This window comes from Apus apus, chromosome 17 (genome assembly GCF_020740795.1).
Source record: "Apus apus isolate bApuApu2 chromosome 17, bApuApu2.pri.cur, whole genome shotgun sequence".
Lineage (NCBI taxonomy): Eukaryota > Metazoa > Chordata > Aves > Apodiformes > Apodidae > Apus > Apus apus.
The window spans coordinates 6239783-6253618 of NC_067298.1; the positions used below are offsets into that span (position 1 = coordinate 6239783).

At 46.7% G+C, this 13836-nt stretch overlaps 1 protein-coding gene across 5 annotated transcripts in view; it reads right to left on the bottom strand.

Moving 5' to 3' along the window:
• The window catches only part of TMEM104 (transmembrane protein 104), a 44435-nt gene that overhangs the window by 23886 nt on the left and 6713 nt on the right, over nucleotides 1-13836 (bottom strand). For 4 of the 5 annotated variants that reach the window (XM_051634924.1, XM_051634925.1, XM_051634923.1 and 1 more), the window contains exons 5-8: nucleotides 13429-13531; nucleotides 12952-13032; nucleotides 8426-8525; nucleotides 7575-7683 (exon numbers count right to left, since the gene is read on the bottom strand). In XM_051634924.1, the coding sequence (XP_051490884.1) occupies nucleotides 7575-7683; nucleotides 8426-8525; nucleotides 12952-13032; nucleotides 13429-13531 (393 nt within the window). The remainder of the gene's footprint in view (nucleotides 1-7574; nucleotides 7684-8425; nucleotides 8526-12951; nucleotides 13033-13428; nucleotides 13532-13836) is intronic. The other variant, XM_051634928.1, reaches the window with a different exon arrangement.

Consider the following 13836-nt stretch of genomic DNA (forward strand, 5'->3'; position numbering starts at 1 on the left):
CTGGGGCTAGCAGGGAATCTGCTGCTCCCAGCATCCTCCTTTGCCATCCCAGTACATTGTACACTAAACTGGTGCAACAGGCTTCAGAGATCAGCTCTGCCTGAGAGCATTATACTGACTTCAACTTACAAGATAAATCCCAGCTGCATTATTTGTATTTATAGTCCTGCTTACAGAAGCATGAGCCACGTGTGGGATTTGCTGATGTAGTCCAAAAATCCACATTTTTGGACAAGAGTGCCAGTGATCTCACCCAGACAGAAAGTACAATTTACAAGGATGTTAAGAAGTTGCAGACTTATTTAGAAGAGATACCAGCCTGTCCAGAACTCTTCTTTCCACAGCTTCTGGTAGTGTTTAGTGTGACACAACCACACAGTTCTGCAGCCCTGGTGCTTTCTGCCTGTATGTTAAGAAATTAAGGATAATTTCAGGGTAGGAGAGATCAGCACTGCTGTGCTCCTGAATGAAAAAGCTGACGCAAACCAGGCAGGCAGCAAGGTCAGACCTCAGTTTAAAAACAAAACTGGTGTTAAAGCACTGAACAAAATACTGGAAAATAGGCTGTTAAGAAAAAGGCTGGTTTTGCATCTCCCAGGAGAGTACTTAGCTGACCTAACAGATCTTCTCCAATCCTGGTTTCTAGGATGCTGTCACTACCATTGCATGAAATAACACTGCACAGGGGAAATGCATTTATATTTATTTGCTACAGAAGTGTTCCAAAAATGAAATATCTGCGAGTCTGCTGGAACAGTCTGGTCCAATAAAGGAATTTTAAAAGGCCCTTTTTAAACCTTTACAGCTTGATGCAGTGAGCAGGTGATCACAAACAGATATTGGTTCTGACACCTGCCCTGTTGAGAAGAGGCTTGTCTCCAATTCCAAAAGACAACAGTGTCAGCTTGGGTGCCTTGCTCCAGAGGACAGCCTTATTCAGGAAAGGCAGCAGGATGGCCTCTCAGCCTTGCCAGGGTGGCTCCACTGGGCAGCAGCAGCTGTAGTTGGAGCCCAATCAACAGTGTTGGTGAGTTCATAACTTTCAGAAGGTCCACAAAAGCAAACAGATACATATAGACCCTTTTCTTTGCCAGTTTATTTAGCTGCTTTGCTTCCAAGGTTCATGCCCAGCATCCATCATCACATAAGTCAAACCAAGCACTAGAGTGTGCTGGACATTCTATGAGGAAGCCAAGTGCATCCAAGCTCACCAATGGCCTTTGCCCAACATATCACCGACCTTGCTTCTCTGAAGGGATGGTGGCTCCTGTAGCACACCTGGCCAGACAAACAACCAGCAGCACAGCCCTTGGCAGCCAGCTGGAGATAGCAGGGGGAAGGACTGGCTCTTTAGAAAAGCTTAGTGTCCAAGCGACAGCATAACCCAAGCTCCACTTAAGGAAAGAAAGACACTTCTCATTGGGAAGTGAACAAACAGCTCTGTACAGAAAACACATTCCAGTCCCCTGCACTATTGATTTTCCTGTGAAAAGACACAAGCTAATCCTTTAGACTTAGTTGCTTCAATCCACAGTCTTGAAGTTGCTTCAGTACCAAAGGCTCACTCCTCCCCAGCCCTGGCAGCAGGGAGGCCTGTCTTCTGGCTGATGCTTCTTTTACTCAAAATGTTCTTTTACTCAGTCAGTTACAAGGAAAGCAAGACAAATCACACAGCAGAAGCTGAACTGCAGCTCCTGGGTCACCAATACAACAAGTTTATATTCCCCTTTCACAACCCTGCACTCCTTTTACCTTTCCTCCTGCCAGGTCAGGAAAAAACTCTTACTCACAGGGCCAGTTATTATCTGAAGTTCCCTCTGCAACAGGAAATACAAAGGGAGTGGGAAACTCCAGAAGAGCTAGTTTACCTGTCACAGGCATATGATGAGTGAGCAATCAAGAGAATTTATTGACAAGCCCACAGAAGAAGGGACCAGGATGAGGGAGGCAGGATTTATGCCGTATTAACAAGGTTATGTGCCAATTTCAACCACATTAGTTTCACAATTAAAAAAAAAAAAAGCTGAGAATTGCCTTCCCATCCCACATCCAGGCACCATTTATTTTAAACAAACTTGGCTCCAGTCCTTCTTCAGCCACTTGAGAGCAAAGCAGCAACTTAAACTGACCTTACTTTTTGGAAGCTGACTAGATGAGAGGCATGAGAAGACTCCAATCAGCTCCTGAGACTGGGCTGTTAGCCAAGTCAAGCTGTATTTCAGAGGCACCTGTAACAAACAGTTATGGCCATTGATATTTATGCTTAATGCAGCACTAATTCCTCTGCTGCCACAGCAGTGTCTCAAAACTCAGGTGCCTGAAAGAAATGGCTTAATATTCTGGTCCCTTGAGAGGCTCTTCCTTATTTTGAAGGCTTTCAGAACTGCATTATGCAGAGAAGTAGCAGCCACCTTTTTTGTACCTTTGTTTCTATATCAGTATCATCATAAAACACATCAGGGCATTTGTAGTAGGGAATACAATGTAGTATCTTTGGCAAGAAGGCCTTACCATTAGTAACTGCTTATAGGATATGCAGGGTGACATGGCAAAAGTGCTCCAGTCCTGCAGCATTCTCACTGTAAGCTGGGGTCACCTGGAATGTAACTATGCTACAGTTTAAGCAATTTATTTTAACAAGATGGTGCCTTCACCCCAGCAAGGTAAACTTCTCTCAGCTTTCTTTCCTTTTCCTCTGGCTCACCCTGGGAGCCCAGGGCAAGCACTCCAAACCTTTCTGATTGATGTGCTGTGAAATCAACCCTCCCTGCTCCAGCCACCTGCCACTGAAGCAGCTACCTTCTCCACTGCTGGTTCTCAAGGTCTCTAGACACTGAGATCTGTAAGAATGAATACCCAAGAGATAGAATCTGTGACACATTTAGTACTGGATGCTGCTGCAGGGCACAGCTGAGGAAGGTAAGGCAGAGGAAAAGCACTTGCTGCAAAGGGAACAAGCGAAGCAAAGCCAGGTGTCCTTGGAAGCAGCACTCTGCTTGCAGCACTGCTCCAGCTCTGTTTCTCCAGCTCCCAGATGGCAAGAGACAACTTAGATCAAGCATGGATGTTCAAGCACTGCCAGGAGGCCTCCCCTCATATCACTGCTGGGAGGTGAAAAAATGAAACAACCCCCAAAACAAGCCCACCGAGGCTAGAAAGCACCCATGGACAGAGAGGCCACAAGAGTCCCCTGCACTGAACAAGCTGATAAAACTGTCCTGGTGCCGGAAGATGTATCTGGAAAGATCTGTTCTGACAGCAAGAACCACAAGTACCTTCACCCAGAGCAGAGGGTGCAGATGCAGACACACACAGGGTGCAGCCAGGAAGCAGCAGAGCTGAGCAGGGAGGCAGAGCACGTACCGCAGCGGCAGAGCCGGGCGCTCCAGCCTGCACCCGAGGAGGGCTGGGTGGGCAGCCCCGCGCCCAGGCAGACAGGATCCACATCAAGACTCATCAGTTCAGCCTTCACATCTCCCGATTAAGTTCTGCTGGCACCGAGCAATTGGATGTGTCCTCAGACCACCTCCTCACCCCCCTTGCACGGCCTCGCGCTGGTGGCCGAGTATTCTGATCAGAGCGTCGGGCTGGGGTGACATTGTCCCCTCCTGAAGGGGGACAGCGAGCGCCTGGCAAGCCCCGCTCATTGCATTCCCTGCACAAGCACGCTTCCAACCGGGATAATCTCCATTAAACCATCTGTGCTGCCATCCCCGCTCGGCCCGCGCCCGCTGGGCTGCCCGCGGTGCCGCAGCATCTGCGAGCGGCGCGGGCGGAGGCCGCGGCCCCTTCCCGCCCGGCTACAAAACCAACGGAGACTCAGACAGAACAGATGAACCCGGTGGCTCTGACGTGCCGCGGAGCCAGGCTACCAGGAGTACCCGTGCCAGTGTCTCTTCTGAAAGGCGTATGGCTTCCCCTGAGAATTTAATCCCTCTCCTTTCCATCACAGGAACACAACGCGGCCCGCGCTGCCAGAAGAGGGGGGCTGAGATGAGAGCAGAGGTTTTAGCTCCAGCAGCTGCTCTGGTGCAGAGGACAAGCACCGTTTGCCAGGTCATGGATGCGTTTTGGATCAGACACACTGAATGGCTGCTGAGCCCCGGGGTTTAATCTTTTTTAATCTTGGTATCTGCTTTCTAGAAACTGGGACTATCGTGTCAGATTCCTCCATCACTGGAACAGAAAGACAAGGAAGTGCTATGAGGGGAGATGTGAAACTTAAATCTGCAGCCGCTTCCCCGCAGCCTACGCAGGTGTCCAGCTGACCTTACAGAAAGCAGGAGAACGACTGCATTGAAATGTGAATTCAGTGCTGAGAGAACTCGACCCTGTCCTTAGCACTGCCAGCGAGACAGCCAAGGGACTTGGGAGTCACTTCAGCTGCCGAGGACATGACAGTGTGGTGACAGATCTGAAGTGAAGATAGAAAGCCATCGATCTGCTTTAGCCATGATCAATGCTTGCTTCAACAAGGTCGCAGGGCCACCTAACACGTGCCTCTCTTCCAGCCCATCTGCCCAGCATGGTCTGGCCCTTGCGGGTGTGCAACAGCACAGCAAGGCTCACCTTCCAAACCTCCTGTCACTCCTACAGTCACAAAGAGGAAGCAAACATTAACAGCGAGTGATGGGACAGAAGCAGAAGATGATTTCAGTATTTCCCACCCTTGCCTTCACTCATTTACTTCGCAAGCCTTTATTTTTCCAAGGCAATTTACAAACAAGAAGCAAAATAATCATTTGTTCAGACAAAGGTTAATAGGGGCCTAGTGGTCTCTGAAGACTGCAGTCACACTTAGGTGTGAATTTTTGGAGTAGCAATAAAGATGCTGCTCAGACAAGCAAGTCTCAAGAGAAGGATTTAATCTGTCTAAATATTCTCATTATGTACATCATTTTCAGCTTCCATTGACAGTGATCAGAGCAGAGGTAGCTTCCAGAGGCCTTTTTGGACAATAAACCGTGAAATAGGATTTTTACAACAGTCATTATTTCCCTTTCTACCCCCAAGCTCAAAGAGTCAATGTTTGCAATGATTTTTGTTGAAAAGAAGACTTGGGAGAGAAAGTCGACAGGAGGGAGGCAGCACAGATCTTTGGCAGGCTGGTGGTACTTGGCACAAGAGAGCTCCCATTGGCACCATTTTCCCAGAAAACCTCAAATAGATTATTTCTCCTGGTACTCCAAAAAAGGCTTTCTGTGGGACCACACACAGAGTAAGAAATATAGCACTACACGCAGAGATCTGCTTCACTGGCATGGGCAAAAGGTTCCAGTTCCATCCACCTATCTTGCTCCCTAAAAGTCACTTAAACCTAAATACAGCACTAAGATAAGGTAAGAAAACTAAAGGCAGGCATCTAGGACAAAACGGCTGATCCAAAAACTCAGCTGCTTTCTTTTGGGATCGCGGTGTCCATCTGTCCCCTTGCCACAGGGGAACTTAGCCTGCAAAAATAGACTGAAACGTGGAACCTGAATTATTCCAACAAGCAAGTATTCAAAAAAGGAAAAGTCAAGAACACGGAGCAAGGTATGATCCCCTGGGACCAAGAAGACAGTTTTGCTCACCCCTCCTCCCTTTTGTTTTGTCGTTTCCTCTTCAGAGAAGCAGGTTTCAGCTTTTTTGCATGTTCAAGACTCCAGTTTCATACACAAGAAGCTTGGACAAAATTTGTAGAGATGATCACAGTGTTTGCTACTACATTTTTTTGCTTCAATCAAATGACTTCCCATCCCTGCCCTCCTATCCCCGGGTTTCTATCAGAAAACTTAAGAGCTTTAACTACAGGTCACTAGCTGTCCACACTGCTAACAGGACAAGAGGAAAAAATATCAACAAGCACAGTCCCTTCAGAGGCACTGAAGACAGTGCCAGAGCTGTGGGTCTGCATGTTTTATAAATTATTACATTTCTTCTCCCTCTCTAGGGCAGTCATCTTTTTTGTTTTCTGAAGAATAAAAACACACAGATCAAGCAGGGAGTGGGACCAGCAGAGCTAGAGGTGGAACAAGTCCCAGTTTATGCCCATACTCATCCAGAAGGAAATATTAAAGCCCTTCACAAAAACCCCAAACTCAGAGCTAATGTTGCCACCACCCTGTCTCCTGAACACAGTGACTGTGGGTCCCCCACCTCCCAGTAACCCACCACACACTGGCATGTTCTCCCACAAACCATCCTTCCCTACTTCTAAAGGGGAGCAGGGAAAAGCAGTGAAACCCTCATCTTAATTACTGAGCAGGGAAGGATTAACCACTGCCAAAGACTTTGCAGATATTTATTCTCCAAATCCACAAGAGGAGACAAACAGAGGGAAAAGCTCCTCTGAGAGTTATGTACACAGACAGCAAGCCTAGTGCTTACATAGTCTTAATTTTTTAATTTTTCACGTCCTAACAACAATTACCTTCATGAATTATGGACATAATATCTGAGAAATGCAGGCAGTAATTAATGCATGTCTGCCTTTTCTGACTAGCTCCTTCTGCTGGGTCAGGGAGAGTTATTGAAATTCAGGAAGGAAATCTTCAATCTTCTGGAAGTTTTAAAGAAACAGACGAAGACAATTTAAAAAAGCAATAATATTTCTCTTAAATAATTAACTAGGATTTGGCAGTCACTAATGTTTCTGAGGCCTGGCTCTTACTTTTGCAATAATCCTGGAACAAGTGCACTCAGGGATGTGATTCACTGCAGGTCCGAAATGTACTAAACTGCAAAATTGCTTCAAATAGTCCTCACCCCTGATTTCTCTGCACACATACTGCTGCCTTCACTCTTTTTTTTTCTTCTTCAAATTCTCACTGAGATTCTTAAAAGAAGCCATGCTATGCAGCACTTCCATGCCTCCCTCTTCTCATTCTGCCCCACTGACATCTGTCTGCAGCTAGGAGTGCTCAGCCCTCCCCAGGCTCAAGAGCAGCCGTGGATCATCCTCTGGGAGGAACCTTGGTTTCCCAGCAGAACAACAACACAGTAATAGATGCCATAGACCATCCTCAACTAGACAGAAAGCTATTACTAAAGCAGCATATAGCACTGGATGGTGTTTAAGTGCAATGTTTCCATCATCTCTCAAAAAAAGATTCTCCTGCAGCATAAACAATTTGATTCCCATAAAGAATGCACTCAAGAGAGCTTAATATACTCCAGTCTATTGACAGCAATTACCTCAAAGCAACAATTATGCAGCCACCCACTGGAAAAAAAACCCACAATAAACAACCACTCCCCTTTGGCATGGACATATCACCTGCTTAACCATATAAACTACACAACATGAAGGACAGAACTCTGCTGAAACTCCAAACCATCAAGATGGTTCTGATGGCCACCAAATTAAAACACAGCTATGAAAGCAAGAACAGAGAGGGGCTATTTGGCCAAAAAGGTCAGACTGAACAGAAAGCTTCACACCTCTGTTACTGAAAGCTTCACACCTCTGTTGTTCACTTGAACCACATTATCTCTACAGAAAAAAAAACAACAAAACAAACAAACAAACATCCCTATCCAGGAGAAGCAAAGTTTAAATGGAAATAAGGGGCATCCCAGTTTCAGAAACTCACCAGGTAGAGTCTGTAAGCATCAATCCTTCGAATCGGCCCCCAGCACTTGTCAGTATCATTATACTTTGTGCTATCTCCAACGCTGCAGGAATGGTTGCCAGTGGCACTGCTGGGAAAGGAGGGAGAAACAAAAGGCAGTCATTAACTCCTAGCAGATGTCCTCCCTGCTCCTGCATTCAAGAAAGAATAATGATCAGAGACCTGAAGTGTCCATTCCTCCTCTCCCTCCCTGAGCACCCTACTTTCTTATACTTTCCAGGCTGTGTAACAGAGCAAGTCACTGAGTGCCATACACTGAAAGACAAATTATATAATTGCCTGCAGCTATTTGCAAGTTTGGTCATTTGGTCATCAAGTTAGGAAGTTGAGGTCATATATGGATCACTGAAGTTTTCCATTTCCAAGTCCTGAGTTCAAACCTAGATTTGATCAAACCAATCTTCTTCATTATCTGTTTCTTTGAGAAAGAAACTGGTCTCAGTCCAGAGCTAAGTCCATGTAACATCACACCACTCAGCTCTTACCCAAAGAGACAGAGAAGCTAAAAATATTGCACAGGGTATTGCAATCAAACTATAGAGCAACAAGTCCCATGTCTGCAAGTACATCACACTTGAGGACTCATCTGAAATCAGGTCAGCTACTTTTCAGGCAGGCAGCAGGCCCTTTGGTGGGGAATACAAAACAACATCACCTTCCCACCCACCAGTGATGAGCTGTCCTTGAGTCACTTCTCCACTCCATTCTTCAGAAAGTAGAGCTGATCCCAGTCAGACTTATCACCCTATCAAATCCAAAAGCCTGCTCCCTTCTCTCTTAGCACACAGCCCCACAGCAGTAAGCACACTCACCAGGTCACCTGCATGAGAGAGACTGGTACAGCTGCTGCATAGATTGCCAGGTCTCCGTAGAGGTAGATAATTATGCAGAAATAGAAGAGGTTGACACCCACTGCAGGAAAAGGAAATATTGTAGAGAGGCAGTAGAGGACACACGGACTCTAAACTCTGCACTTCAAAACACAAAACTTTTTCAAGTTCTCAAAAAGAAATCACCATTTGCATCCATACTTCTTTCTGCAGCAAACTCCACCCATGGGTCACAGCAGCAGCTTAGGGAACTTGGCCACAGCACAGGAACAGGACATAAGGTGCCTCAGAGTTCAGCCCTGCCTCCTTCAGCACCTGGCCCTGACACTAGGTCCTCTAACTTGAGCCCATCCTCCAGTTGCTGGTCCAGACCAACAGGTCTCACCTAAGCCACCTGCCAGATGAAGCTGTCAACACGGAGCAGCCACAAGCAAACTTCTGGCTGATGCTCAGAGACTCGGTGTGAGCGCAGCTCGATGAACAGTGAAGTGAGGAGAGAAGATACTTTTAGTCTCTGCCAATTCCAAACCCTCTGCTTGCAAACCTCCAGGACTGTCACATTAGGGACTTGGCCCCACAGAGCTCAGGTTCCACAGGGCTGAAATGGAGCTGCTTTGGGAGATTCCTGGCCCTCAGCAACTTGGGCCAAGGTTTAAAGCTGCAAAGCTTTAAAACTCTGTTTCTGCAGCTCTCTTCACACCCTGCTGCCAGTGCACCCGGTTCCTGCCCCATACTGTTCCCTTGGGTGGTTTGTTCTTCTAAATCCTGCCCTTGCCTTACACAAGTTAATTGGGTGCACAGAACAGCTTTACTGGGGCACAACAAAACACTGCTGTAAAGGGCCAAAATCTGCAGGGATAAAGACGTGCTCGATGAGACCCTGGGATTCTTCTCTTCAGAGCAGGTCAGTTTAAGTCTCAACAGCAAAAAACAAGTTGGAACATATTTTAGTTTAGAAACAGGTGAGCTACAAAAAAAACCCAAAAGGCTCAGTTCTGTTTCATTGAGGAAGCTGACATTGAAGGAAAACAGCTCAAGGAAGCTGCCCATACTTTCAAATTGTGGTGCCACCTGATGATGAATCCTAATGCAGCTTGGGCAAATGGATTCACCTCTCCAAGTCTTGCAGGTGACAACTACCAAACAAGGACAGCATTACTGCTGGAATGCAGACTAATGTCTCTAGGGTGCTTGCAAGCCCCAAAGTTTTACTATGTCCTGCTATCACACTGCCCCTGGATCTCTGGATGTCAGGAAACACTAATAGGCATTCTTCATTTAAATAAATTATTCAATATGCTGTGCCCACTTAGCATAAAACATTCCTAAAAAAGAGGCTGTATTGGGAAAGCAGCAAGAAAACTTCCCCGCTTCTGTAAAGCAGCACACCAAGCCAGTACATGAGACATGTTCCTAGTTTGTCTTAAAAGACTAATGGAGATCTTACAGAAACTGTCAGATCGTTTCATATAGTTCTCCCCTTGTTTTCTTCCTCTGTGAAAGATCTAAGATGGCTTCACAGCTAAGGAGTCTCTGCATTGTTCTAAAGATGGCAACAAGCCACCTACTGGTTCTCTCCAATTTCCCATTAAAAAAGGTTGAAGATGATAACAAATATCTTGACATAGGACAGAAGCTGCAAGACACACTAAGCACAGGACTAGGCAGACTCAGATGTTTTTGGGGGATGTGATACTGATCTCAGGCCTCAGCTGCCTCCCCAAATAAGGCTAACATGACCAGCAAAGCCACAGCAGCACCAGCAGGTACCCACCAGCACACACTACACCCCCATTCCAGTGCCAGCTTCTCTGTCTGTGGGAAGCCGAGGTGACAAACTCATCCTCTCAAAGGCAGGAAGACTTTGGACTCAGTTCTTTTATAAACTGCTACTGCCCTTCTCTGATCAATACCTTCATTACTGGACACAAAACTGGAAAAAAAAAATAATCAATAGTTTCCTGTAGGGAAACAGTATGACAGATCTGCCCAGAGTCTGTTATTGCAATAAATGATTGCTCAGGCTCAGAAGGAAACACCCAATGTTGCAAATAAAATAAATAAATAAATAAATAAAAAGCATTCCTTCAGAGCCAGCTCTTTCAAAAGAGCACACAGATCCTTCACAGCCTAAATCTAAGGCAGCTGCCTTTAAGAAAGCAGACAGTCTGAAGTGGAGATTTATCCCCAGCTCACCTCCCAGGGCTGCAGACAACTCCTGTCAGATTGCTGAAACTAAAAATCAGTCAAGAGAAAGGAAGAGAGAACTCACTAGAAATCAGAGGCTTTGAGGTCTATTGCAAAACTTTCACCAGCCTTCCTTCTTAAGCCAGTGAAGCCCTTAGACACCTTGGGTTTGGATCCACAGTGCATGTATCATGTGCAAAAACCCACCCAGACACTTAATAGCTGTGAAACTGCAAAGGCTGGTGCTTGGAGCCAGGAATTCCCAAGTGTGGCCCAGTTCCTCAGCCCTAGGCAGCAGTGACTGGTCACTGAGCAACTGCTCTTATTGACAGCCTTTCTGTGCAACCCTCGGAAGGAAGCACTTCAGCAAGGATCTGCAGAGGGAGGGAATTGTCTCCTCTCTGCAACCACTCAGCAGACCAGAGGGTGCCTCTGAACGAGGGCAACAGTATGAGGATGGAGCCCCAGTGCTGAGCACAGAGGAAAGGGAAGCAGTAAATGAGTTACAGCTGCCCCAGACTCTTGGCTGTGTGCACCTCTCCTCTCATCTGCAAGTCACGAGTTGCTTCCAGCCATGATCTGCAGCTGCTCCAGCTGCCTCCCTGCAGGGTCATCCCTTTGCACTGGGCTGAGTAGGTCTGGGAGGGGGGAGGAGGGGGAAGATCCCTAACACAGAAATCAGATAACTCTGGCTAAAGCACCGTTAAGAAGAGGGATTAAGGTTTAGAGTACGAAGCAGTTTATATCACTTCGCTAGGAAGTGTACTCAGTGCCTGATGGGAGAGGACGTGTATTTCCAGCACCCTCTCCTGGCTGAGCAGCAGCAAGGACCAGAGAGGTCCAGAAGGCAACGGGCTGGCGTTGGAGGGGCTGTTTCCAGCTCCTCATCTGAAGCACATGCAAAGCAGGGGCCCTCTGCAACTTGCTGATGGGAGCACTCTGCCTCCCGTGATCCCCTGAAGCTCTACAGCTGCATCCTCAGCAGTACTGCCAGCCTTCCTACGTGGTGCTTGCTCTCAAAGCACTTCCCAAGTATTAATCCCCAGAAGATGATGGAGAGACAGGGAAGTGTCCGCTGTGTTTCACACATGGCAAACCACATGGGCAAGAAAACTTGCTTAAAGCCAGAGCAAGCCAGAGCTACAGGCAAGACTAAGACCAAGATGTTTCTGAGACTCCAACCCACATTCACATCACTTCTCCTCTTCTATGACTATTACAGCATCAGCCTGATCCAAGGTGGATTATTTTGATAGTCCCCAGTAATTGAAATCTACAAAGGCCCAGAAGACATATGCAGGGAAATTAAAAAAAGGGCTTTTTTTGGATTGGATATTAAAATCATCAATCATATAGTTCAAAGAATCTTCACTCCTTAAGCCCAGCTGTCCTTCAGAGGCAACAGTCTCACATTGGCATAAAGCTGCAGAAATGGAGTGGAAAAAACCAGCATATCACTCTCTGTAAGGCAGCCAGTGAACAAGAGAAAATGTCACTTTCCACAAGAAATGGGGCCTGACAGGCTTGAAACTGCACAGCCATGGTGTCTGGTGGTTTTCTACCTCTGCACAGCATTTAAAATGCACTGTTTTGCAAGTTTCAGAGTAGCTGACATTGTAGCTTGCATTTCTACTGCATGCAGCAAAGGGTATGGCTTTACTGCAGTATGGTTACAAGTTTGTTCCCTGGCTTATGAGAGATATTTAAAAGCAAAAAGACAAGGCTGATGCTCATCATATGCACACCAGGGACCCTTTCAGCAGTTCACTTCCCAGCAGCTCTCTGGGTGACTCCCCAGACACACACAGATCTCAGCAGCTCTCCCCAGAAGTCTTGCTCCTTCAGACTGATACTCATGGGGAAGTTCAGGGAAGCCCAAACCTACTATTCTTAAATCTTATAACCAAGGTGGAACTAGGGAGCAAGTACTCCAGCTGGGCTCTACTATTCTAGACAGTGAAGATCAGAGAACAGATGCAGTTCAGGTTAAGGGCAGTCAGAAAAGGCACCGACTCACACTAATCTGTCAAGAAACTGGGCCTGTAACCTGCAGCATTTTTGCTAGTTCTGCTACAACCACAGCACCCTCCCCTTTCCACAGGTTCCAGCCCACCTGGCCTGTATATACATACTATACTTTGCAGGAACACCACACAGGGGAATGGATACAGGCCACAGAAAGAAGGAACAACACTTTTAGGTGGAATCATCAAAAACTTCAGATGAAAACCCACACTGAGAAGCACACAAACTTAAGGACAAGCCACACACACAACATGCAGGAGCATCCAGAAGGACTTTTGGAAAGGTGAATCACCTACCTTTATTGAAGAACATTGAAGCCATCTGGCCCATTTCCACTCTCTCAGTGATTTCAAAAATATTGGGTGAGCCACGTCTCTCTGCAAGTTGAAAACAAGGAGTGTTTCTATCAGTCCCTGCAATAAACTCAGACTATTTGAAGACACTCAGGAAGCTCTAGCAACAGTTTGAAGGACAGTATGTACAACTCCACAGCTGCAGAGTCACTGGTCCAATTACTCTGCTGAAGTTAGTTTAAAAGTGTTTTCAAAGAAAGATGTTCTCTTCTAAGTGACCTAAAAGGAGAAGATCTTTATCAGACAGCAGAAGGTGAAATGAATTCTCAATGAGTCTTATCTTGCAAGTGTTAAGGACTTTAGGAGGTAAGCACATGGAATTAAGGGTGAAATGGACAGAAGAGTCCAGCCTCACTTGCTGGAGCCCACTAGGACACTGCAGAGAAGAGGATGCAGTGAAAGCACCAAGTGGGTACTCACGAACTGACAGGATGGGTCGTGTCTCTGCGCGCTCGTAGCCGTCTTGGAGGAGAACGTCACTGTCAGATACTCCAGAAGAAGAATCCTCATCTTCATCATCCTCCTGAAAGATCAGAGCACTGCTGAGATGGCTGCTCCCCACAGTACAGGCTGTGGCACCACCAGTGTCCTTGTCTGACTTTCAGGAACTCAAAGGCAGGTCCCAAGCTGGACTGGCAGGACATGCAAGCAAAGGCAATCCCAGAGAGGCCTTGGCCCAAGCTTGGGATGCTGTGGAGAGCAGAAGAGGGCACTAGCAGAGCAGGCTGAAGAGAGTGACAGGCTCTGCTGTCCTAGTCTAGGTCATGTACACAGCAACAGTGCCCAATTCACCTAGCGATACGTGGCACAAGGAAGTTAGAAACTTCC